The sequence below is a fragment of the Sebastes fasciatus genome, chromosome 2 (assembly GCF_043250625.1).
Source record: "Sebastes fasciatus isolate fSebFas1 chromosome 2, fSebFas1.pri, whole genome shotgun sequence".
NCBI classification, from domain to species: domain Eukaryota; kingdom Metazoa; phylum Chordata; class Actinopteri; order Perciformes; family Sebastidae; genus Sebastes; species Sebastes fasciatus.
Genome location: NC_133796.1, coordinates 18,229,879 through 18,252,999, shown reverse-complemented (window position 1 = coordinate 18,252,999; position 23,121 = coordinate 18,229,879). Strand labels below are relative to the sequence as shown.

The window sequence follows — 23,121 nt, the reverse complement described above, 5'->3', positions numbered from 1 at the left end:
AAAATTATGCCAGAGAAAATGTAGCAATTCACAATTAGCGAAAACATTTCTAGTTTTACTGCCAATTGTCTGCCCCTCTTTGGGTAAGTCTGAGTTCTACGTCTGAAAAACAAAAAACAAACACGAGCAAAGAGCATGTACAGTAGCCATTTAGGTTCATATCAAGTTACAATAACATTAGAAAAAAGCACTTGCTCTCAAAAAAAACAACCTTTCAGCCTCGTGTGCGTGATAGATTTCAGAATAGAAGCACTGTTTTCATTTTTAAATTGCACTCCGGTCTATACAGCCATGAGGCTTGAATGGCTTGATGGATGTGTACCTGAATTTGGGTTACAGTACTCTGGATATCAGCTAACTTTTATCAGTACGCTGATTATGTGACATAGATTGATTGGCTGACAACTGACCAAACATGTAATCGGTTGATTAAACTGTCATGCTGTTTTTTTTCCAAAGCTGCCTTTTTTATCTGCCAAGCTAATGCCTGTGCAGAAAATGTGTGTCTCTAAGAGTACACCCATTATTCCAGCTCATTTCCCCCTATCGTGTCCGGATTATATCACCATCTTTCTGACTCGGAAACGATCCTTTTTACATTCTGGGTTACACAGATCGTTCAGCTCCCCCCCATCATGCTTTTTTTTCTGTTCACCACTGGAGGGAATTGAAGTTTAAAACATATATGACCACTTGCGTCTCCATTTCTCACTCACTCTCTCACACACACACACTAAATGAAGCTTTCAGCAGCAGACAGACAATTTTCACAGTATAAAAATATTCACTAAACCACAGAGGGGTCCACGATTTCACATTAAGCCCATATTTATGAGTCTCTGAAGAAACACAAAGATAAACATCGTTCATTAAGTGCCGCAGTCCAGAGCAAACAAAGATTGAGGATAATCCAGTCTCACTTAATCAACTTTTATGTGAGACTTCAAATCGGTTAAGATTGTTATAAAAGCAATACTCGGCAGTGTTCACATATTTAATAATATTCATGTAGGTCCTGCAGGATGGTGAAAGATCACGACTTGGCAATAACACCATATAGTGTTCTTGTCCATTAAGTATGATGACTTCTCCTTCCAGCTTTTTCAGTGTTTCCTATCCAGTGCTAGCTTTAGTTCACCAGGGCACAACCGTAATGATCCCTGAATAATGTCAGCATCACTGATGTCATCAAACGTCTGAGGAGATGGATGTATTCTTGTCGGCTCAGTCTATTTGAGTCAAGCATTCAGGAGTCATCTGCCGTGTAAGTTCAAATAATTACGTAAACAAACTTTTCAGCTTTACAGTTAAACTAAACTGAATCTATGAGATATCAGTCAAGTTCACTGACTGAACTGTGTTAGCCACACTGCTAACAAATTATCAACAGGGAACTAACGCCGAAACTCACCACCAGAGCACTCACTGGTAACGTTCTCCACCTTCATAGTATCAGCAGAGGGCAAATCTTCCTTTAAAAAGGCATCGACGGCCTCCTTACAAACATCCCCTCTTCTCAGGCGCTGGTGCCGTCGTTCTCAGGAGCTTGGCTGTCACTTCCCGTTGTTCCGTGGGTGATGAGGGTTGGTGGGACCTCAGATACGTCTCGCTGGCTGCTGTGCCTTGAGTGGCCGTCTATCTGATGGAGGCTGCTGTGAGCGGAGAGCGGGTGGTCGATACGTGGCATGCTGCCATGGAAACTGCGCTCCTCTGTACCTCGGTAAACCATAGTATCGCTCCTGTGAGAGGAGAGGCAAGGGGAGAAACGTTCCAAATCACACACTTTTTCTTTTTACTTTTAGTACGTACACTTGCATGCAGTATGAATACAATTGGGACATATTACTTTGTCATAACATTGTGCCTTGAACTTTGAGCCTCTTGCTCATACATCCACAGCGCAAAGGATTCTGGGTCAGAATAGCCATAAAAGGCATGCTGGCTTGCATACTGCAAAATACAACCGGATGTAGTAGGACATCCTGATATTTTTGGCATACTGTATGTCATATACAATATATTAGGACATACTAAATCTTTTTCTGGCATACTAAATAATATGGTAGTATGGGTACTGGAAGTTTCATCTCATTCACAACTTTTGACAAACAGGAAGTCATGCATTTCCATCTCTACCTGTCATCACGAGTGCGGCGCAGGCTGCCGTGGTAGCTGGTCTTGCTGTGGAGACTGCTGGCCTTACTCTTGGTGGAGGTGGGGTGGTGAGTTCTGACTGGTTCGTCAAGGTCGTCTAATACAGCCAAGTGGGTGGAAGAGGCGTGTGTAGATGTGCCCTACAGGAGGATGACAGGTCAGATAGATGTATTAACTATTGGCAAAGACTGGAACAAAGATTTGCCCTTAAAGTTTCTGTTATATAAAAGTTAAAGGTATAATATGCAACAATTTCCTAAAAAACTAATGTTTTGACTGATAGAAAAGTAATTCCTCTCAATCATCACTTATGCCCCACTAGAAGTATGTGGTGGTGTCTGTTTCTGCAGAGACCCTGCAACCCTCTGCCTGTATTTTTCTCATTTCTTCTTATTTTGCTTTACTCTGGACTCTTCTGGGCGTCTGCAAACAGCCTTTAGGCCCCACGTGGGGGTGTAACCCCCAGCCAATAACAGCGTGCAGGGTGTGCAGCCCGTTCAGGTGGTCAAATATCACCGTTTTGTCACGCCCGTTAGATTTTGACACCAAGGCACAAGCATTATACATCGATGGGCACAAGTCCCCCTTTAGGTGCTTTGCGGCCGTATGTGACGGATGAGAACAGGTTTGTTACATTGCTGTGAGTTCCCCTGTTCCTCTGTCTCTCCTCTGTTGTGTGAAGTGGCTGTTGTTTGCTGCTATCAGTTTGTCAGTTTGACTGAGGCAAACACACCAGGCAGAGAGGACAGTTTGCATTTCGGTTGCAATAATTCAAAATCTGGCAACTCGCACCTTCCCGCACGGTTGACTATACTATGACTTTTTTCATCAAGTTTTTCAACATACTATATTATGACTTTTTTCATAAATTTTTTTGACATTCTATACTATGACTATTTAATGACATTTTTAGACATACTATTGTATGATTTTTCTCGACATACTACACTGACTTTTTTGATCAAATTTTTCGACATACTATATTATGACTTCATAAAAAAAAATTTCGACATACTATACTGACTTTTTTCATGACATTTTTCGACATACTATGACTTTCACTTTTTTCATGAAATTTTTCAACATACTCTACTTTCACTTTTTTCATGAAATTTTTCAACATACTATACTATAACTGTTTTTAAATTTTTCAGCATAGTACTGTATGATTTTTTTCAACAAACTATACTATGACTTTTCATGAAATTTTTCCGACACTATACTTTCACTTTTTTTCATGAAATTTTTTCGATATACCATACATTACTTTTTTTCATGAATTCTTTTAACATACTATACTATGACTTTTTTCATGAAATTTTTCGACATACTATGACTTTCACTTTTTTCATGAAATATTTCAACATACTATACTTTCAATTTTTTTTAAGAAAGTTTTCGATATACTATACTATGACTTTTTTTCATGAAATATTTAGACATACTATACTATGAATTTTATTTCATGAAATTTTTCAACATACTATACTATGACTTTTTTACATGAAATCTTTCAACATTTACATACTATGATTTTTTTTCCATGAAATTTTTTTCGACATACCATACTTTTTTTCAACATACTATACTATGACTTTTTTTCAAGAAATTTTTTTTGATATACTATGACTTTTTTTATAAAATTTTCTGAGACACAATACTATGAATTTTTTCGACATATTATTCTAGGACTTTTTTTTCATGAAATTTTTCGACATACTATACAATGACTTTTTTCATTCCTCACATTCCTCAGCATAGTATTGTAGGATTTTTTTAACAAACTATACTATGACTCATTTTCATAAATTATTTTGACATACTATGACTTTTTTTCATATTTTTCGATATACTAAACTATGACTTTTTCATGACATTTTTTGACACACTATACTATGACTATTTTATTAAATTTTTCGAAAAAAAATTTTCTCCGACAGTTTATACTGTGACTTGTTTCATCACATTTCTTTTACATACAATACTATTACTTTTTTCATGACAGTTTCAAATGTTAAATAAGAATTTCTTCTCCATCTTATATGATAATACAACTACTGTCTAATCCTGGAGCTACTACTAATACTGCAACTACTGATACTACTGCTTGTCCTGTTTCTTCTACAACTAGTAATAAAATTATTACTTTTGATACTTCTATATCACTGCTGTGTTTTGCAGTCCTACCTGAGTGGATGTTCCTCTGGACTTCCTAACAATGGGGGTGTTGGGTTCACGCAGCAGTGACTGAGCAAAGTCCGGCTGCTCCTGCAGCACCTGACGAGACTCATTTACCCCACTACTGTAGAAAGGAGGGTGAGGGAGGGCAGGAGTAAGAGGTTTAAGAATGGGACAAGAGGAAGGTCAATTAAGTAATGGGCAAATACAGACAATAAAATGTAAGATACAAAATTATTATCTGATAGCATAATCAGATATGAAGTGCATGTGCTCTCACAAACTTTTTTAATTCTATACTTGGAAAAAAGCTAGATTATAAGCATTAAGACAACATTATTCAAGGGAGAAAAAGAAAATCACTACAAACTAATTCAAATCATTCAATCACTTACTCTTTGCGTCTGCGTCCATGCAGGAAGTTGGCCCATTCAAAACAGGTCTTCTTGCTGCCCACCCAGAAAACAGAAGGGATCCCCACCACCAACATCATCAGATATTTAATTAGGAACAAAACCATAGCTGGCCTGCTGGTCTGGTCCACCTAAAGAGAACAGAAATATTAAATATTAATTCCACAGTTATCCAACCAGACGACAGAGGGTGTTAATAATACAGCCTGAAATGTACAAGAGCTAGAGGAAGAGAAAATATGTATTATTGCATTTAAGTACTGAAATGCAGGAGAAATATTTCCTCAACAAAAACCCATTAAAGAAATATGAAATGCTTCGGATGCCACTGAAACTACTTGCACATTAAGTTGACCAAAAGTATCCAGCAGTGACAAGTGTTTTTAGCCTAGTCAGTCAGTTTGAATGATGGAAGAGGGGAGGTAAGCCTAGAAAAAGCCAGCTGTTTCAGCAGCTGAACTGCAGTTGGGATGTACAGCAACTGTGGTTTTGAACTTTGATGCAGGATACAGTATCTCCCACCAGAGGGCAAGAGTTTACAGCCGTTGCGTAGACTGAGAAGCAAGAACTGTTGCATTTTGAAACATAAACAGAGAGCAAATTTAGTTAGTAGTGCTCTGTACATTTAAATGTGAGGTATACAGTATTTTGCCCTTGAGTCATGATTTAATCTTTCTAAAAGTTAAAACTCCTCCGAGGAACCATCAAACACACAGCAACTGCTATCTTAACAAACTGCTGAGGTTAACAGGGTGATCTGTATGCAGCACCAAAGCAAGCATTAAATATCAAAGCCGGTTGTGAATAAACCATTACACTGTGAATTCACAACCAGAATATTTTGCTCTTATATCTAAAAATAAAAGTATCACATACAGTGCTCTTACACTGCTAGGGTGCTGTGGGATGTACTGTATGGAAAATACACAAATATGGGCATTTCATTTGTATATGTTTTTATATAGTCTTTGTTTTCAGTGGAGTTTTGACTGACATGGCAATAAGCTGATAATGACTATCCAACTATTGTAGTTTGTACGTTCAACTACAAGTGGCCTGTTAAGATTGAGAATCTACAAAGTGTAGTGGTTCCAGACATGGTGCAGTACTTAAAAAAAAGTACATGTACAACAAACTTTCCCTTTAAAACTAAAATTATATCCTGGTGAGGATGTTATTCAGAAAGCATTTTACCACTCACACGTAACACATAGAAAGCTTAGGCTTTTCTTGCTTTTGAAAGAACCAAAAGCCAGAATAATTGGCATGTATTAATTAGCTTTAGTCTGTCTCGCCTAGGCTGAGATTAAATGTCTCAGATTTAGGTCCTGAGATAAAACATGAAGCCCTGGGCCTTCAGTAAATTACCACCCATGCACATACACAGAAATGAAGTCACTTGAACTTGAACAATGGCCACAGAATCTTCAATTATCCAAAAGCATGCAATTGTACCCACTTACGCATACAAACATTTGCACACAAAACCCCCTAGGGTTAAGATCAAATGACATAGCAATATTGAAATTCCAGAGCTACAATAGGACGTAAAGGGGGTCTCTCTTCATGAGCTCTCGCACACATGCATGCGCACACACACACTAACAAGTAACATAAGCACTTGCACCTGCCTCTGCTCTCATAAAGTCTGTCAGTCACAAATTAGCTGACACTTTTCTATTATAAAACCACTGTAACAGCACTCAGCAGAATGATGGAAACATAAACAGATGCTTGAAGCTAACGTTTTGATATCTTATGATTAAAGTGAAAAACTGATGAAAAGCTTTTGTTGCCTTGTGTGTGTGTATGCACTGGAGTGTTTGTGTCTGCATTGTGCACATTTATTTGGTTATTAATTTAGCACCAGACTGGATAAAACACCACACACCCACCACTCTTCACAACCGCTACAAAGACGTTATAGAGTACAGGCAACAGAGCATGACTGAGCAGGCCCTGAGAGAGACACACAGACACAGAAAGCGAGAGAGAGAGTAGAGGGATAGACTGACTGAGAGAAAGAAGTAAGTGTGTGAGAACCAGCAGAAAGAGTGAAAGACAAAGAGACAGAGAAACAGAGATGGTAGCTTTGTGTGGAGTTGATCTTGAGAGCTGTATTAGCTGAGCTAATGATGCATACTACAATCTGCTCCTTCCCCTCCACGAATACCTATTCAGTCAGCCGCACACATGTGCAACTGCCAGCTCAGACACAGACACACATAATATTACCATTATTTCTATTACAAATACAGTAATAAGAATATTTTCAAGTTGATTACTGGGATCAGAGATTTAGTAATAATGAAGTCAGACGGGGCAAGAACAGGAACAAGTCAGAGGATAAAACAGGTCGTAAACAAATCCACAGGTTAGTCAGACTTATTTGAAAGAGGAAACTAAGGCAAACAGTAAATCTATTACCCCAACTGTCCGCTGTGAGAATCCATCACAGTTATCTGGATTTGACCTACAGTATTTACAGCTTATTTACAGTTTTACCATCAAATAAAGTGGTTTAGTATCTGGCTAAACTATGTTTGTCTACAGCCTGTCTGATTGTCTGACTGCTCATGTTTTTTTTCCTATTCACTTTGTTGTAGCAATGATATATTGTTTCCAGATCTCAGCAGTTACTTTAGTGAGTACATTGTTGTCATAACTGATAGAAATGATCAAAAACTACAAAAATATGGCTTAAGTTTAAAAAAAAAAAAGCTGAATTATCCTTTAAATGCGCATGTGTTGCATCCCGTCTAAAAGAGTTAAAGAACTGTCCATTCTTGAGTATGTTTGACACTCTATGAAGCACATTCACCAGAGAAGCATCTCATGCCAGCATCGATACTGATACGTTTACTACTCTCACACACACACACCTTTCCTCTTTAATAAACATACAAGATATCGAGTGATTTAATGAGGAGAGAAAAACACTGTATCCTCCACAGTGCGTAACTGAGTACTTCACCCCAGCTAACTTTGGCAGTGTGACAACACACCCTGTGTGTGTGAGAGAGTGAGATACAGAGAGAGATCAGGGGGAGTTTGCATGCTGCAGCATGAAGTGTGTTAGGAATACAGCTGGATATCCTGTCAAGAGTGTGTCGGTGTATTTGTTTTGAATGTCCAGCTGAGATGACAGGCAGTTCCTGAGAAGCAATCTGTTTTCAGATACAAGGTAACAGAATAGTTTTGATTAGCTACTCAACAGGCATATTCATCTTGGGATATCTGGGGGATTTAGAGTTACAGTGCAACTGATCACAACTTTTAAAGTTATACTGTATGTTTGCAATGTTTTTTTTTCACTGTTTCTGATCCTTAAGTTTCACCTTGGACCAGCACCCGGCAATCTTTCCTCCACAAAAACATCTTCACAAATAAAATACATCACTAACCAGTGATACATATTTTACCTTGTGAGCAACATAGCAACATCACAGAAACATGTTGTACTTTCCTCTCTCTCTACCTTGTACGGACAGGGGATGTGATAGAGCCTGCAGTTCTCCTCCATCCATGTTGTCTCCCAAATGCTCCGGTAGGTGTGTTCGTACAGGTAGCACCCAATCACAGTCAACAAGGGGACCAGGTAGAGCACAGAGAACACTCCCATTCGGATCATGAACTTGACTAGTTTGGTCTGGTTCTCCTTCTCCAGAGGGATCTCCATGCGTACCCGATTCAGAGCCACAATCCCCACTAACAGGAGAGAGACACCCACCTGAAGACAGAAAGATTAATGAGAAGTTAGACTCAGTGACAGATACACAAAATTAAAATGTAATTATTTTTTTAAAGAGCTGGATGACTGACAGACCAAAAGACCATCCAACAATCCATTTACTCATCTATCCACCTTTACATAACTCCAGCCAACAATACACTCTTGTTTCATTTCATCCACCCACCCATTAATCTGTTCACCCATCCATCCATCCTACTCATCAACTCTTTCATCCACCCACCCACTCATTTATCTTCTGACTGTACTCACCGCCACGTTGAGGCAAAGCGGTGCCAGAACAAACCACCTCAGGGCATCTATGTCATACAGCCCTATGAAACACACTCCACTGATCCCATCTCCTTCAATTTTGTTCAGGGCCAACAGGGTGACAGTCAGGGCCCCTGGGAGCCCCCAGGCAACAGCATGGAAGAGGAGGGCTTTCTTCTCAATGGCCTCACTGCCCCATTTAGGCACAGCGGCCAGGAACCAAGTGATTGTCAGTATGACCCACCACACGCTGCCGGCCATGGTGAAGAAATATAGGACCATGAAGAACAGGGTGCAGACCTGAGAGAGAGAGAGTGGGAGCAATAAGTCAGCATCTCATTAACTACAGAATTTATGATCAATTAAACTCTGAAGATAATCATCTAATAAGCATCTTACTGGAGTTATTAAAACCTACATTTCGAGCTGTCACATGTTAAGAATGTTTCAAATTGCTACTTAATCATCTGTTCAAATGAATTATCAATCATCTGAGAATAACTGGCTATCTGTTTTATTCACAGTATCTAAAAAAATGGATAATCAGTACATCACACACCAAACAGGCCTTTCCCTAAAAGACAAAAACATCACTATGAGATGTGTGATGTTATTGTGGTCATACTGGATGGAAATGAGCTAAAACTCTCACCTTGTTGTGTGAGCCCTGTGTTATGGTTGAAGCTCTGAACTGGGAAGGGCGGACTGCGTTGCAGGCTACCCTGTCTTCCAACAGGAACCCCAGAAAGAAAACCAGTGACACCATGACATAACACACGGCGTAGAAGATTATTGGCCGCTCAGGGTATCGAAACCTAATGAGGTAGAAAAAAAAAGAGAGCGTAAAACTGTGAACACATTTTCTTTCCACTTACTTTTAAAACTTTTGCAATGATTCTTGTGCTTCCAGTTAAATTTGTGAAAACATTTTACAAGGCATATTTCTTTTTTCTTATGGATCCTTCTTGAGTTTTGGAAGAGATCATACTCAATAAGTTGATATAACATATCATATACATCATCCATACAAACCTGGTAACATCAATGAGAAACGTCAGGAAGGTGAAGAGCGTTGCGGAAAGACAGACGATGGAAACGACTCCTATGAAGTAGCGGATGAAAGTCAGCTCCTGCTGGTTGAAGAACATCGAAGGGCATGGGGCAGAACAGTCCTTCTTGCCCATGAATGTGTAACCCAGGTCTGGGTCGACCTTGAGCTCTCTGGGGCACCAGAAACCGTAGTCTCTCTGGACAGTCATGGATGACTGGTCAGTGGGGTCAGAGCCTGTTAGCAGGTCCTCTGGACGAGGATAGGGCTCATCACAATCTGGGAACCTGGAAAAGAATAATTCTGTAATCATGCATCTTAATCGGCAAACAATTTTGCTGAGACCCATGCTGATATAAATGGGGTGGACAAAATATTAAAAACACCTCTCAGTATAACTAAATACAATTCAACAGCACCAGAAACTACATCCTCCAAAATGACCTTGAAGCTGAGTGAACACCTTTCAACAAAAACTGAATATCATAACCTTCATGAAGGTAGGATTTATTGCAGGACTGTTTTATTAGACTGCATTAGTTTCAGACAGGCGTACCTAATAAACTGGCAACCAAGTGTAGAAACACATAAGTAAAAAAGCGAATAGAAAAGACAAATAAAACATGGCCAGATACCAGGAAGACTGAAATATTTGAAAAAGTGAGACAGCGAAGAAGGGAGAGGAAGAAAGTGGGTTGCTGCTATGGAGATACAGGAGAGGTGACAAAGAAAGTGAGAAGAGTGGCAAGATGCGGAAGTTAAGAGTTAGGTTGTTGGCTTGATGTGGGTTTGCAGTTGGCATGAGTTCAAAGAGAAGCAGCAGGCACAGGAAATGTGCAGATTTGAGGCGTATGCAAAACACATATTGCCGGCTCAGTCCTGCACAAATATATAGTATATATTAAAAATAAAACTAACAGCATAATATCACCAGCTGTATTATTTCAGATGCATCAACACCCTGTTTGTGATGACAGTGTTTATATCTTCAAGTACTGAGTTGATTTAAAATGTAATACATATACACACCTGCTACACTCCATGTCATCTGGCCAGGCTACTCCAAATACCTCCATGAGTTTGTGGCACTCATCCTTGGCCCGCTGGCAGAGGGATCGACATGGCATGGACACCTGGCCGTACACAGCGCAGATCGGAGCGTACAGGGCACACAGGAACATCCTCAGGTCAGCACTGCACACTAGGTTCACCATGGGATGAAAAGGCTGCAGAGGAGAGAAATTTATTCTGTTTTTAATCATGTCACAAAGCTCTAAGGCTAGTGCAAAATAATGTATCATAGTCATACAATGGTCTCAAAGCTCTCTTGCAAACACCCACATGTTTCCAATGTTATATCCCAATATCAGCGGAAACCAGCTTGACGAGGATGTTATTAAATCTGTCACGCGTGTGGGAAAGAAGGTTAAAGTTAACCGCTATCAGTGGCAAATATGAGAAGGCTCATATGTGACCTGAAATAGCCATCAAAGAGGGTGGAGGGAATGCCAGAAGGAGGACAAATGTGTTCTAACTCCTCGGCTGCAACTTAAACTACTCAGTATACCATCAATATTTAGAAGCTCATGAAATATGTATAGCAGCAATCATATTACCAAACATCCCTTTGAAGTAAAGGACAGCAAAGACAGACCTCTGAAGGTGGAGCCACAGCCATGTGTCAATACACTGAACAAACAGACAGCAGGGCTATCCATACACTAAAGATTATAGATTCTGGTCCCTGTAGTGGCTTGTGACCTTCAGGCTGCTGAATCAAGTCTCCAGAATGATTGAGAAAATGTGAGTGATGGAATAGACAAAGAGATCCCTTAGCGGAACGCCTTGGTAGTCGAGTGGCTACAGCGCATGCCACTTAACCGTAACGTTGCCAACAAGAACATTAAACTCAAAATCATCCATAAAAGAGCCATTAAAAGGCCCATCTGGAGTTAGTTTATTTACAGTCTCATTTAAAACAAAGCCCACGGCTCTCTGCTAATAAATCATACACTGTTGCTGACCCTAATGAGGTCAACGCCATAAACCTCACCTGCTCTGTATATACCAAGAGAGCCAACAGTGATGCTGCCACTTCATCTGAAACCTTTGTTGCATGTCATACCCCTGTCTCACCCACCGTTTCCCGTCTGCCTTTTCACTGTCAAACTATCCAATAAATGCAAAAATTACAAATGAATAACCTTTTCAAAAAAGCACTCTTAGCGTTACCTTTAACAACTACTGCTGACATACCCCTGAACGAATACTCTAAGGGGATTCAGTGTGAGCTCATTCATTTTTTTATTCTATATGCTATACAAAAACACAGAGGCAATGGATCAATTGTCAGCGGTCACTCATGCAGTGCGGGCACTACTGTAACACTTCTTTTCCATTGATGAGGTTTAGCTGGTGGCTACTTCTGCTCATGCTGACGGGTGAATTATTCATCAATTTGTTCCAAAAACAAATCTGCTGTTCTGCAGAAATTAAATTAGGACTTTAATACTGAAAATGCAGTTTGAGATTTTAAAATATGCACTGAGATTTGTGAATGTGGATACAGATTTAAAACTGTATGAGTAGCTCTCAGTTCTCCCTCTTTCTCTCAAGTCACCGCCTTGTTTGTGAGCTTCATTTAATGAGGATTAAGTACCGAGAGACAGACACTTACAGTAATTGGTTGGTGGGAAACTGCTTTGAACTTATTTAAAAGGACTTAAATTTAATAAAGTCTTACTGAACTGCCCAGACTCACATCTTAAGCAAACACTTGTGTGTAAATTTCTTCTTCTGTAAAATATGCACACCCAATATATTCAACATATCTTACTAATGTGCTCATACATGAGCAACTGCCAGCAACATTATGTGCGCTATGTGCACTATGTGTGCAAAATGACCTGGATCTATTCAGCTATTTAAAATTTCATATCATCTGGCTGCACTAAAGCAGATTTTTCAATGCAGCTTTTACCAGAGAAATCAGAGCAGAACCATGACAGCAATGAATGGAGACTAGAACAATGAGCAATGTGTTTTTCTGTGCGTGTGTATATAAAATATGTGTACAAAGGACACAAAACAGTGCACTTACATTGATTGCTTGCCACAAAAGCTACAGTAGATGCTTACAGAATGTATGAGAGCATTTGTGCAAATACCCATGCACCATTGAATATGTGTGAGTGTGTGTGTGTGTTTTACGCAGGTTTCTGTGTGGAGCCGGGCCTTGTGAGTGTGTTTTGATCGTTCTCAATTGCTGTGTTCTAGATCTGCACATTGGAGAGATGTTCCACCAGTAAATGGGTGCGGCGGTGCATGAGCTGTGTGACATAGTTTTGAGTTTTGCACAGAAACACATGTATGCATGCACACACAAATTCACACACAGCACTCTGTTCCATTCAATAATTCACGCATTTTACAACCCATTCGGTTTTCTTCCTAGTGTGTGAACATGCAAGCTTCACTGTGTAGGGACAGGAAGCATATGAGCTTCGATTGTGGACTAAACCTCATTCAGCGTGCCCTGCACAATTTTCTGAAAGCATAATTATGTTTCGTTGTTAAATATGAATCCAACCTACCACCAGGTGAGACAGACCTGGTAGAGCCAGACGTGTAGGGTGAACTGGGAATGTCTGAGATTCGTCCTGGGATTCGTCCTGAGATTCGTCCTGAGATGCCGAAGGCTCTGGATATTGTTTGGCTGAAGCTCCGACCGATTGTCAAACCCCAGATCCAGGACGAGTAATGCAGATTCCGTCCCGGCCGTGGAACAGTGGACCAGCTCTTTACCCTCGCGGGGCTGTTGGAGGGGTCATGGGAGTTTGCCTATCCAGTCTACGTGTGTTTTGTTGATTTGGAGAAGGCTTATGACCGTGTCCCCAGGGAGTCCTGTTGGGGGTACTGCAGGAATATTGGGCACCGGGGTCGTTGCTATGAGCCATCCGGTCCTTGTATAACCAAAGTGAGAGCTGTGTCGTATACTCTGCACAAAGTTGAGCATGTTTTCAGTGGGTGTCGACTTCCGCAAAGGTTGTTCCTTGTCTTCAATTCTGTTCGTGATTTTCACGAACAGGATCTCAAGGTGCAGCGAGGCGGCGGAGTGTGTCCGGTTTGGGGACCTCAGAATTGCGTCCCTGCTCTTTGCAGATGATGTGGTTCTGATGGCTTCATCAGACCGTGACCTTCAGCACGCATTGGGGCGGTTTGCAGCCAAGTGTGAAGTGGTCAGGATGAGAGTCAGTACCTCCAAGTCTGAGGACATGGTTCTCTGCCGGGAAACAATCGATTGCTCTCTCCGGGTTGGGAGTGAGTCACTGCCCCAAGCGAGGAAGTTCAAGTATCTTGAAGTTTTGTTCACGAGTGAGGATAAAAAAAAGGGAGAATGATATGAACAGGCGGTTTTCTGTGTCAGCAGTGATGCAGGAGTTGTACCGGACCGCTGTGGTAAAGAGGGAGCTGAGTTTCCTTCATAGGGTGACTGGGCTTAGACCTAGAGATAGGGTAAGGAGCTCATACATCTGGATAGAGCTCGGAGTAAAGCTGCTGCTCCTTCGCATCTAAAAGGGGCCTGTTGAGGTGGTTTGGATGCATCCCGGTAGAGGTTTTCCAGGCACGCCCAAATGGTAAGAGGCCCCAGAGTAGACCCAGAACATGCCAGAGAGATTAAGCATCTTGTCTGGCCTTGGAACGCCTCGTGGTTCCCCAGGAAGTGCTGGAAAACATTGCTGGGGAGAGGGACGTCTGGAATACTTTGCTTAGCCAGCTGCCCCCGCGACCCGTCCCCGGATAAGTGGACGAAAATGGATGGATGGATGTTAAATATTTTGTGAGTTAGCATGCTCATTAGTATCGCAGTTGTGAGCCATATCCTGGTTTTGAAACAAAAAAAGTACCTATTACCTATATTAAAATGCCCATTGAGTGTATGTCAATACCAAAAAAATCAGTCTGCAGTGGCTACAGCTGCATTACAGGTACTGATGTCAGTTATATGTGACATTGTCTAAGTTACATCTATGTGTGCAACACTCCTAGACTTGATAGTATAGTGTGAGCAATGAGTACAATTAAGAAAACAACACTACCATTGAAATCTGTTATAGTGTGTCCGATGCAAAGAGTTTTTTAACATGAATTAGGATCTGAAAGTTTTCAGTTGTTCTCAACAAAAACTGATGTGTCCTTGTCTGTCTACCTCTCTCACTCATCCCTCTGGAACGAGCCTGAGGCCATACTTAACAGAGTGGTAGCCGCTCTCTGCATGAGTGTGTCTCACTGGCCAGCAGAATGAAGCCTTTCTTCATGTCTCCTCATACCGACTCTCCAGCGAATATGTGTGTGACTCCCATTTTGTGTGTCCCCATTCTGCCCATCTCTCCCGTGCATGTGGGGTTATGCATGTGTGCACGTGTGTGTCATTGTTCTTGTATTCTGGGAAAGTATGTCCCAGTTATTGTGTTTCCTGGTGTGTGTGTGTGAGTGTGCAAGGCTTGTGTGCCTGCACAAGTCAGTGCATGTGTGCAGATATCTGTGTGCAATTATTCTGACGGTCAGGGCAATTGCCCCCCATCTCCCAACACAAAGAGAATATTGATATTAAGTGGCCTAACTGTGCCACCCAACGAGAGGAGGGGGGTGGCAATCAGCTTTCTATGGAGGACGACTAGAGTGAATTGTCTGGCATTTTGTAGTCGGTTGTGATGGAAGAGGAGGGAAAGGAAAGCTGAAAAGCCCTGAGGTTGCAGACTGGCTACTAAAGGATTGAAACTAAGATGTAGAAGAAGGAAATTAAGATGGGGAGAATAGGGTACAAGAGAAAGAGGAAATGTGGTGCATCAGTTTACAGCACAATTTTATCTCAACAAACCAACCAGATCCACAGTGCTCCTACACGGTGAAGCTACAGTATACCGGTTCATAGGCTCAAGTCGTACCCTTAAACATAAAACATATTTAATAATTACTGTTATTTGCAGCTATTCTTTACAATATTTAGAAAAAAAAATGGACATTTTAATTTGCTCAACAATAATGGGAACCCAGAGATTGACAGGAAAACCCTGTTATCCCTCCAGCTACAGTCAACAACAACAACAACACATTTCCATGTGACACCTCCTAATAGTCATCCAGAAAAATATCAGATTGCTCAAACCACAGACATATGCTACTAATAGGCTATATACACAACAAAAATACTGGTAGGGTAACAAACAACGCTGGATGAAAATCAAATTCAAAATCGAATAAAAGGTGCATTTGTGTATATGAGTGTGTGATTTGGGCAGGCAATTGTGAGCACTCGGAATGAGAAGCAGGGTGGGTTTTTTGACATGGAGGAAAATGAGAAAAAAGCCCCGGACTGGTCCACCTCTTGTTCAATAGACGGATTAAGTTTCTTTCTCTTTACTCTCTCTCTCCAAAGAAACCCAGGGGGAGGGAGAGAGAAAGAAATAGAAGGAGAAAAAAACTTCAAGTAAAAAAAACAACTAAGAAAAACGTAAAGAAAGACAGACAGAAGGAAAGAGTCATATGATTAACAGTCACGTAATGCAAGCAATTACGCTTTTGGAAAAAAGCAAAAAGAAAGCAGTACATACAACATTAAAAAGAAGATATGACAGAGCGCTGGTGCACATTACATAAACTCCAGTCATCAGCTGGCCTGTTAGCCTGACAAATGCTAGAGCTGTTACTGACCGTCAACAGCCGATCCCTTTTCTATGGGTACTCTTTCCTACGGACAATCCCCCCCCCCTAGGAAAAAGATTAAATTAAAGTTGATCTCCACAATCCCATGATATGTAATATTCACTTACACAATAATAACACATTTGGGAATTAGGCTTTATATTGATAAGTGGTAAGATAAGATGGAAACTGTTTAGTTCCAATTCCAAGTGTCTTTATTACACGCTTTGTAACTGAAGACTTTAATAAACAGTAAACAGTTCTTCCCACACTGTTATCAAAATTGGCCACAAAATACATTGATGGCAGTGCAAACACCCTGACAGTTTAATAGCTCCAACTAATTAAATTTTGTATTGCTCCAGTACTCTCTCTTTCTTGCTCCTTGCCTCCCCCCTCTCTTTTTGAGGTAAGAAGAGGGTGGGGTTGCATTGATCAAAACAGGAAAACTTATATGGGTTTTTGGGCATGTGTAATATTTTTCCATAGTCTGATTAGCTCGTGGGAGGTTTAGCCAGTGTGCGTGTGTGGTTTTGTGCTTAGAACGGTTGTAGAAAATCCAGTTAGCCAACTCTGCAGAGACTCCTACACATTTCTAAGGATATGAGGAGGAGGAGGAGGAGGAGGAGGGAGGGAGGGAGGGAGAGAGGGATGGAGGTAAATAGGAGAAAAACTGGAGTGGCATGGAGAAAAGAGTGGTGGTTTCCCGGTGGATTAGGGAGTCAAATGGATTGGAGGGACTGTTAAGAGTGTGAGAACCTGAGACGGACACACATACACACTTCCTGAAACTGTCGCCAGCTTTGTGCTGTGGTCACATCAAGGTGAAAGGCTGTTGGGTCTAAGCCTCCAAAGAAACAGCTCCTGAACTGGCAGCAATGCCTGCTTCAAAAAAATCCAAAGTTGTCCAATTTAGTGTTCTGGTAGTCAACTTAGTGAAAATATCAAATGCACAATCTCTTATCTGCTTCTGGATTTCTACTTTTAGTGGTGCTGTCTTTTGCTTTGTCTTATCAGCGATTTTATGTTTATATGATATATTGTTGTTTTTATGATTGTTAAGTGCTCTCAAGAGTGTTTTCAGCCCACAATCATGATGCAGAAAACCACTCCGATTTCAAATCAGATCATCTAAAGTGAAGTAAACCCAAAGAAAATGATATTAAAAGCAAAGTTTTTAAAATTGAGGTAAATATTTACTCTAATAAAAAACTGGTAGCGTTCATGTTTTGTTAATAAGTGTTTTTATGGAACATTTATGTGCACTGACTCTTGTCTATCAAGTAACAAATCAGTAACCTCAATCCCTTGAACCTGCACACTAAAAGGGCTAAAATGTTGATCTTTTAATGCACTGATGCAATGTACCATTTCTTGCACCTCTCTGACAGATGAGGTGGAATTTAGATGAGGAATATCAGCTACTAAACCTTGCAAAAGTCCATCTGGACAAATCCCCCTCACAAGCTCTCTAGCTCTTTTTCTTCCTCTCGTGCCATCTTTATCTCACACCATAACTCACTCTCAAATCAGTCGGTCAGGCCTTGCAGCACAAATGCTGTCAGACTACATCAGCTCTACCTCCATTAGCGAGCTACAATAAAATATCCCTGCATCGTTCCCGCTCCACTAGCTATTACAGCTGAATCCTCCATTTCTCTCCGTCTTTCTGAAGAAACTATAATATTCCCTTTTGCGTCCGCCTCTCTACTGCAACATGATCCCTCAATTTTCCTCCTCGCACTCAAATTATTAACTGCATCCATACATTAGAGCCAATTACGTGCTCTCTCGCTCTCTACAGCGTAAGAAAAGTGCATCGTTTCAGTTCACAATCACGTAGCAATTACACGATCCCTCCATCTCTGTCTCCTTACACCAGCTCACCTCATATTTTCTATTTTATTCTCCAAGCGTGGCATTGTTTTCTTGCTGCTGCTTCTCCCTTCTCCACTTTTACTGGTTAGATTTCATCTCAAGCAACATTTTCTACTTTCTGGCTCAGTAATGCACACATGATAAATGTGTTCATAGACAAATTCACAGCACAACACACACACACTCTCTCTGGCTATGTGCCTGCCTCTTCACTCCTCTCACAGGCTCGTGAGAGAGACAGGCGTTGGCCATGAATAGATGAACTGAACAGACCGCGATGCTCTCCTCCCTAATCTCTGAAAAGACAGTTAAGAAAGGGGCACCCTTCTCTCACACTCTCTCCCTCTTTCATTCATTTGTTCGTTTATCCGTGTCCGTCCATCGTTCAGTCGGGAGGACCGGACAAAGCCGTTAATGGCATTCCCCTTCACGTTCACTTCCCCTCCTCCTCTCCTCCTATCTTCTTTCCCCTGTATTCATCTCTTATTTTCCTTGCCTCCCATTTACTCCTGGCAATTACGCTGACATGCACTTGTCCTCCTCCTCCACTTTCTCTTCCAACATCAGCATTCATTGACTTCCCCTACTTTTTCATCCTGTCATTTCATGTTTGACAGAAACTATTTAGCAACATGCTCTGTCTCTCCTCTTTTCTCTTCTTCATGTCTTAAACCCAGTGCACCTTTTCTCCACTGTCCTCATCCCTTGGTTTCTTTTCAATCACCCAGCTTCTATTTTATCTCATCATGCGCCTACATTTTCTAATTTATTTACCGTTCATCCGCTAAGAGATCTTAGTACAACCTCTCAACATGCATTTTAACCATTATATTTTCTTTCCCAAAAACTCTCAATCCTGTCTTCAGACTTGTTGCTTTAGCGTCGTCTCTTCTGTCACAATTTGCATCTGTTTTTTTCTTTATCACTTATCTGCTTATCAACTCCATCAATTGGAACCTTATTTCTTTTTTTTCTTCTTTCTCGAAAATACAAACAGCCATGATTTACTCAGTTTTTCCCCTACGAGATTTAAGTCTGGAAATATTCAGTAAGAAATATTTAGGCCTGGTAAGATATTTACCATCCCTATCAGCAAATATTTATATAATAACATGGTCCACTGCATCTCTAAACTCTTGAACCTTGTTAACAACTAAATCTCAGCTTTATAGATATAAAATCAGGTATGACTATCTGAATGAATGACCTATTTTTGCCTCCAATGTATCCACTGTTTTTTACGGCTGCACAATTAATCAAAATGTTATCGAAATCGTAATATGGCCTACTGCAATTTTCAAATTGCAGGAGACGCAATATTTACCATATACTGTACATACCATTTTAAATTAAATATTGTCGTGCAGCAGAGATGTCCTGGCCTACACATCTTATTCTACTGACTTAAGAAAACATCTTTGTTTGGTACAGATCCCCGCAGAAATCACATCATAATCATTTGATGTTTTTCAGAGAAAATGAGAATAATGATGTAAAAATAATCATTCCCTCCAATGTTGCAAATCATATCGTCAACAGTTCAAATAAACGCCATTAGATATTTTTTCAAAATCGTTAATCCCGTGATTTTGGTGGATAGTTTTAGCTTGGTTCCATGTGGAAAATGTCAAATTAACTGCTCCTAGTAGCCACTACCGCAGCTTCAATGTTAATTGGCAGGATGGATATGTCACTTGCTGACTGGATAGGGCAAAACAAAACATAACACCTTCCCTTTCCCGACAAAAGAAATCAGCTAACATGTACACAATGTCAGGTTGAATGACTGAAGACAAACTGGCTAAGATAGTTTAGGTAAGAAGAAAGTCTAAAGAGAAGTGCATTCATCCAATCAGGGGTAGAAAAGGTTAATGTTATTATCTAAGTTAAGAAGAGAAATTACTAGAAATGATATCTTTCTCCAGTTAAATCATGCCTGCCTTTGCCAGACAACAATGAACAAAGCACAAATTGTGGGTTGACTTTTCAAGGCTGCTGTACGTCTTGACTTCATATTAACAACAATGGAAGCCTGTCTTTTCATTAGTGTGGGTGGAGACATTATATCCTTAGTACACCATGTCTGTCCATGATTACATGGCTTTGACTGCAAACATCACAGATTTTGCAGACTTTGCATTACACTCTTATAAATAACACTTGAGAGCAATGTGTATTTTCTCAAAGAACGACTTGGCTACCAATATGAGTCTCCTATTTCCTCTCTTTCCCTTTTATTACCAGTGTTTTCCCTCCTCCTCTCCCTCGTCGTAGTCCAGAACATGCACTCATCATCCAATTTCCCTCTCCTCCCCTGCCTGTCTGTCTGTCTCCCTCCATTCCTCTCCTTCCTTCTCTGCCTATTTAACTACCATGGCAACAGGTGATGTGGTGGCTCTCACAGGACCATGTCTCATTGGGGATAACAGGGCAAAGCACATGCGTGTGCGCAGACACACATACGCACCCACAGGCACATTGTGATAGGAGTCCTTTAATGGGTGAAACCATCCAAAAAGTATAGCAAACAAGCTCGCACAATGAGCAACACAGAGGAAGTGTGAAAGTGAGAGTAAAAGAAAGTGAGAGGCGTAGAAAGAGAGGGTCAAATGAAATGATAGAGATGTAGATGGGGAGCCAAGAGTGTGACAATGGAGCTGAATCAGATAGCACCCACACAAATCCTCACACCATCCAAGCCGCCTGTGCATCCATCTGCTTACCACTTACATATACGCTCTGTTACAGTCAGACGAAAACCTGCTATTTCCAGCACTTGAGGGATCAAAGAATTAGTATTTTGCAAACTGATGAATTTGGAGAAACCATTAAATTTGAAACTCTAAAATATATAACTTAATAAAAACGTTCTTTAAAAACCGGTTCATGTTTAGTTTTCAAGGCACCTTCATTCACATGATGAAGAAACTAATTCCCTGGTCAACATGCTTCCTCCCTGCAAATATGCCATCTCCTCCATTAATATGCTGTCTGCTGGATTCAAGGTGAAATGCGCATTATTAATAGATTTTGGAAGTTGGAGAGGAGGTTGACTTGGACTAATTGGGGGAGTCACAGAGTGAGTGGGATGCTGGGATTGGGCCAGTGTTGACAGGACTGGATAGGAAATGGATGTACACAAGCAGAAGTGAACCACATGCAGTAGAGCAACTCACTGCCTGCAAACCAGGTAACATTTCCACTTTACCAAACTATGGAGAATTGCTTGAAACAAGCACATAAAGGAGAATAGAATTACCTGCAGACCATGCAGGATGCCAGTTGTTGTCTGAGACAGCAATATAAGCAACAATATATTCTAAAATAAAAATGAAACCTGCCTGCAACGCAGTCCAACTACTCTTTGTCGGCACCGATTTGAACGGTTTAATAATCCATGTGACTATGCGCATTTATATGCGAGCTATTTTGGGAGGTTTGAGAGTTGTATGCTTATCGATAAGTGCACAATTAGTAGCACTAGAGCTCTTAATGCTGATGCTGGTCCTGACCTGCAGTATGCTGAAAATGTTAGAGCCGCCTTGTGTTGAGTGGCTTTGCGTGAGAAGGGGATCAATGATGTGTGTGTTTGTGTGTATGTTAGTGTTAAGTTGGGCTTAACAGTGAGGGTTATACATCTATCACTAGACGTACACACACACACAGACACAGTTCCCAGGCTGGGTCATGGGTTCAGATTAAGACCATAAGACATGGATAACCTATATTTATGTGTTCATCAGAGCTGAACACCGCAGGGCTCCACATATTACACACAAGTATATTATGATCTATACTACACGTCACACAGACGTAGCAAGGGGTGCATGCAGGATACAGAACAACCCAAGTTAGGACTGGAAGGAGGGACCGACAGATGGACTCCATAAATATAAAAAGAAAGCAGGGAGAAAGATGGACCTCCACTGTCATCAATACATCACTGATATTAGGATGGGGGAGGAGGTTGGATGGAGGGACACAATTACAAAGGGTTGAACAGGTGCATGAATGGACAGCTAATGTAGACCAAAGCCCTCGGCAAACTCCATGCTATACTTTAGTGCTGAAACGGTTAGTCGATGATTAGTCACAGCAATTTACATGAAATATATCAACAATAACTCAAACAATAATTCCAGACCAAAAATTTCATAATAACCTTTCAGCATATTGTAATTCAAGTGTTGTGAGAGAAAACTAGACTTCTGCACCTCCTCATGGCTCTGTTTTCAGGCTTTAGAAAATCTAGCCTGTAACAGGAGACTTTGGCCAATCACAAGTAATTTCAGAGAGAGAGTGTTCCTATTGGCTGTTCATTCAACGGAGGCAGTAAATTACTTGCGAACTCTGATCAAACTGTCAAACTAGGCAGCGCTGATCAAATATTAATTAATATTCTGTGACTAAAATGCTTATTTCTCTCCTCAAATGTGTTCAGAAACATCTTGTAGTGTACTGTTTAGCTGTGAAATTAGAAAGTTTGCTCCGGCTGGTGGGCGGTGCTTGGTATTTCCTCAACTGATCTCACACAAACTTTCTCATTTTACAGCTAAACAGTACACTACAAGATGTTTCTGAAAACATTTGAAGTGAGAAATAGACATTACAGAATATTGATTTGTATTTGATCAGCGCGGCGTAGTTTGACCGTTTGATCAGAGTTTGTGAGTGATTGACAGCTGCTCAGAGACGGCAAGGCTCCAGCTCAGCTCTGACTGGTTGTTTTCCTTCATACTGTA

General features: G+C 40.7%; 1 protein-coding gene across 4 annotated transcripts in view; it reads right to left on the bottom strand.

Annotated features, from left to right (window-relative positions):
- Nucleotides 1–505: 505 nt before the first annotated feature.
- LOC141753797 (frizzled-3-like) overlaps nucleotides 506–23,121 on the bottom strand; it is a 33,938-nt gene continuing 11,322 nt past the window's right edge. For 3 of the 4 annotated variants that reach the window (XM_074612382.1, XM_074612400.1, XM_074612391.1), the window contains exons 3-11: nucleotides 10,826–11,022; nucleotides 9,781–10,083; nucleotides 9,401–9,563; nucleotides 8,749–9,048; nucleotides 8,214–8,475; nucleotides 4,728–4,878; nucleotides 4,342–4,456; nucleotides 2,137–2,294; nucleotides 506–1,739 (exon numbers count right to left, since the gene is read on the bottom strand). In XM_074612382.1, coding sequence (XP_074468483.1) covers nucleotides 1,517–1,739; nucleotides 2,137–2,294; nucleotides 4,342–4,456; nucleotides 4,728–4,878; nucleotides 8,214–8,475; nucleotides 8,749–9,048; nucleotides 9,401–9,563; nucleotides 9,781–10,083; nucleotides 10,826–11,022 — 1,872 coding nt within the window. In that variant the 3' untranslated portion in view covers nucleotides 506–1,516. The remainder of the gene's footprint in view (nucleotides 1,740–2,136; nucleotides 2,295–4,341; nucleotides 4,457–4,727; nucleotides 4,879–8,213; nucleotides 8,476–8,748; nucleotides 9,049–9,400; nucleotides 9,564–9,780; nucleotides 10,084–10,825; nucleotides 11,023–23,121) is intronic. The other variant, XM_074612409.1, reaches the window with a different exon arrangement.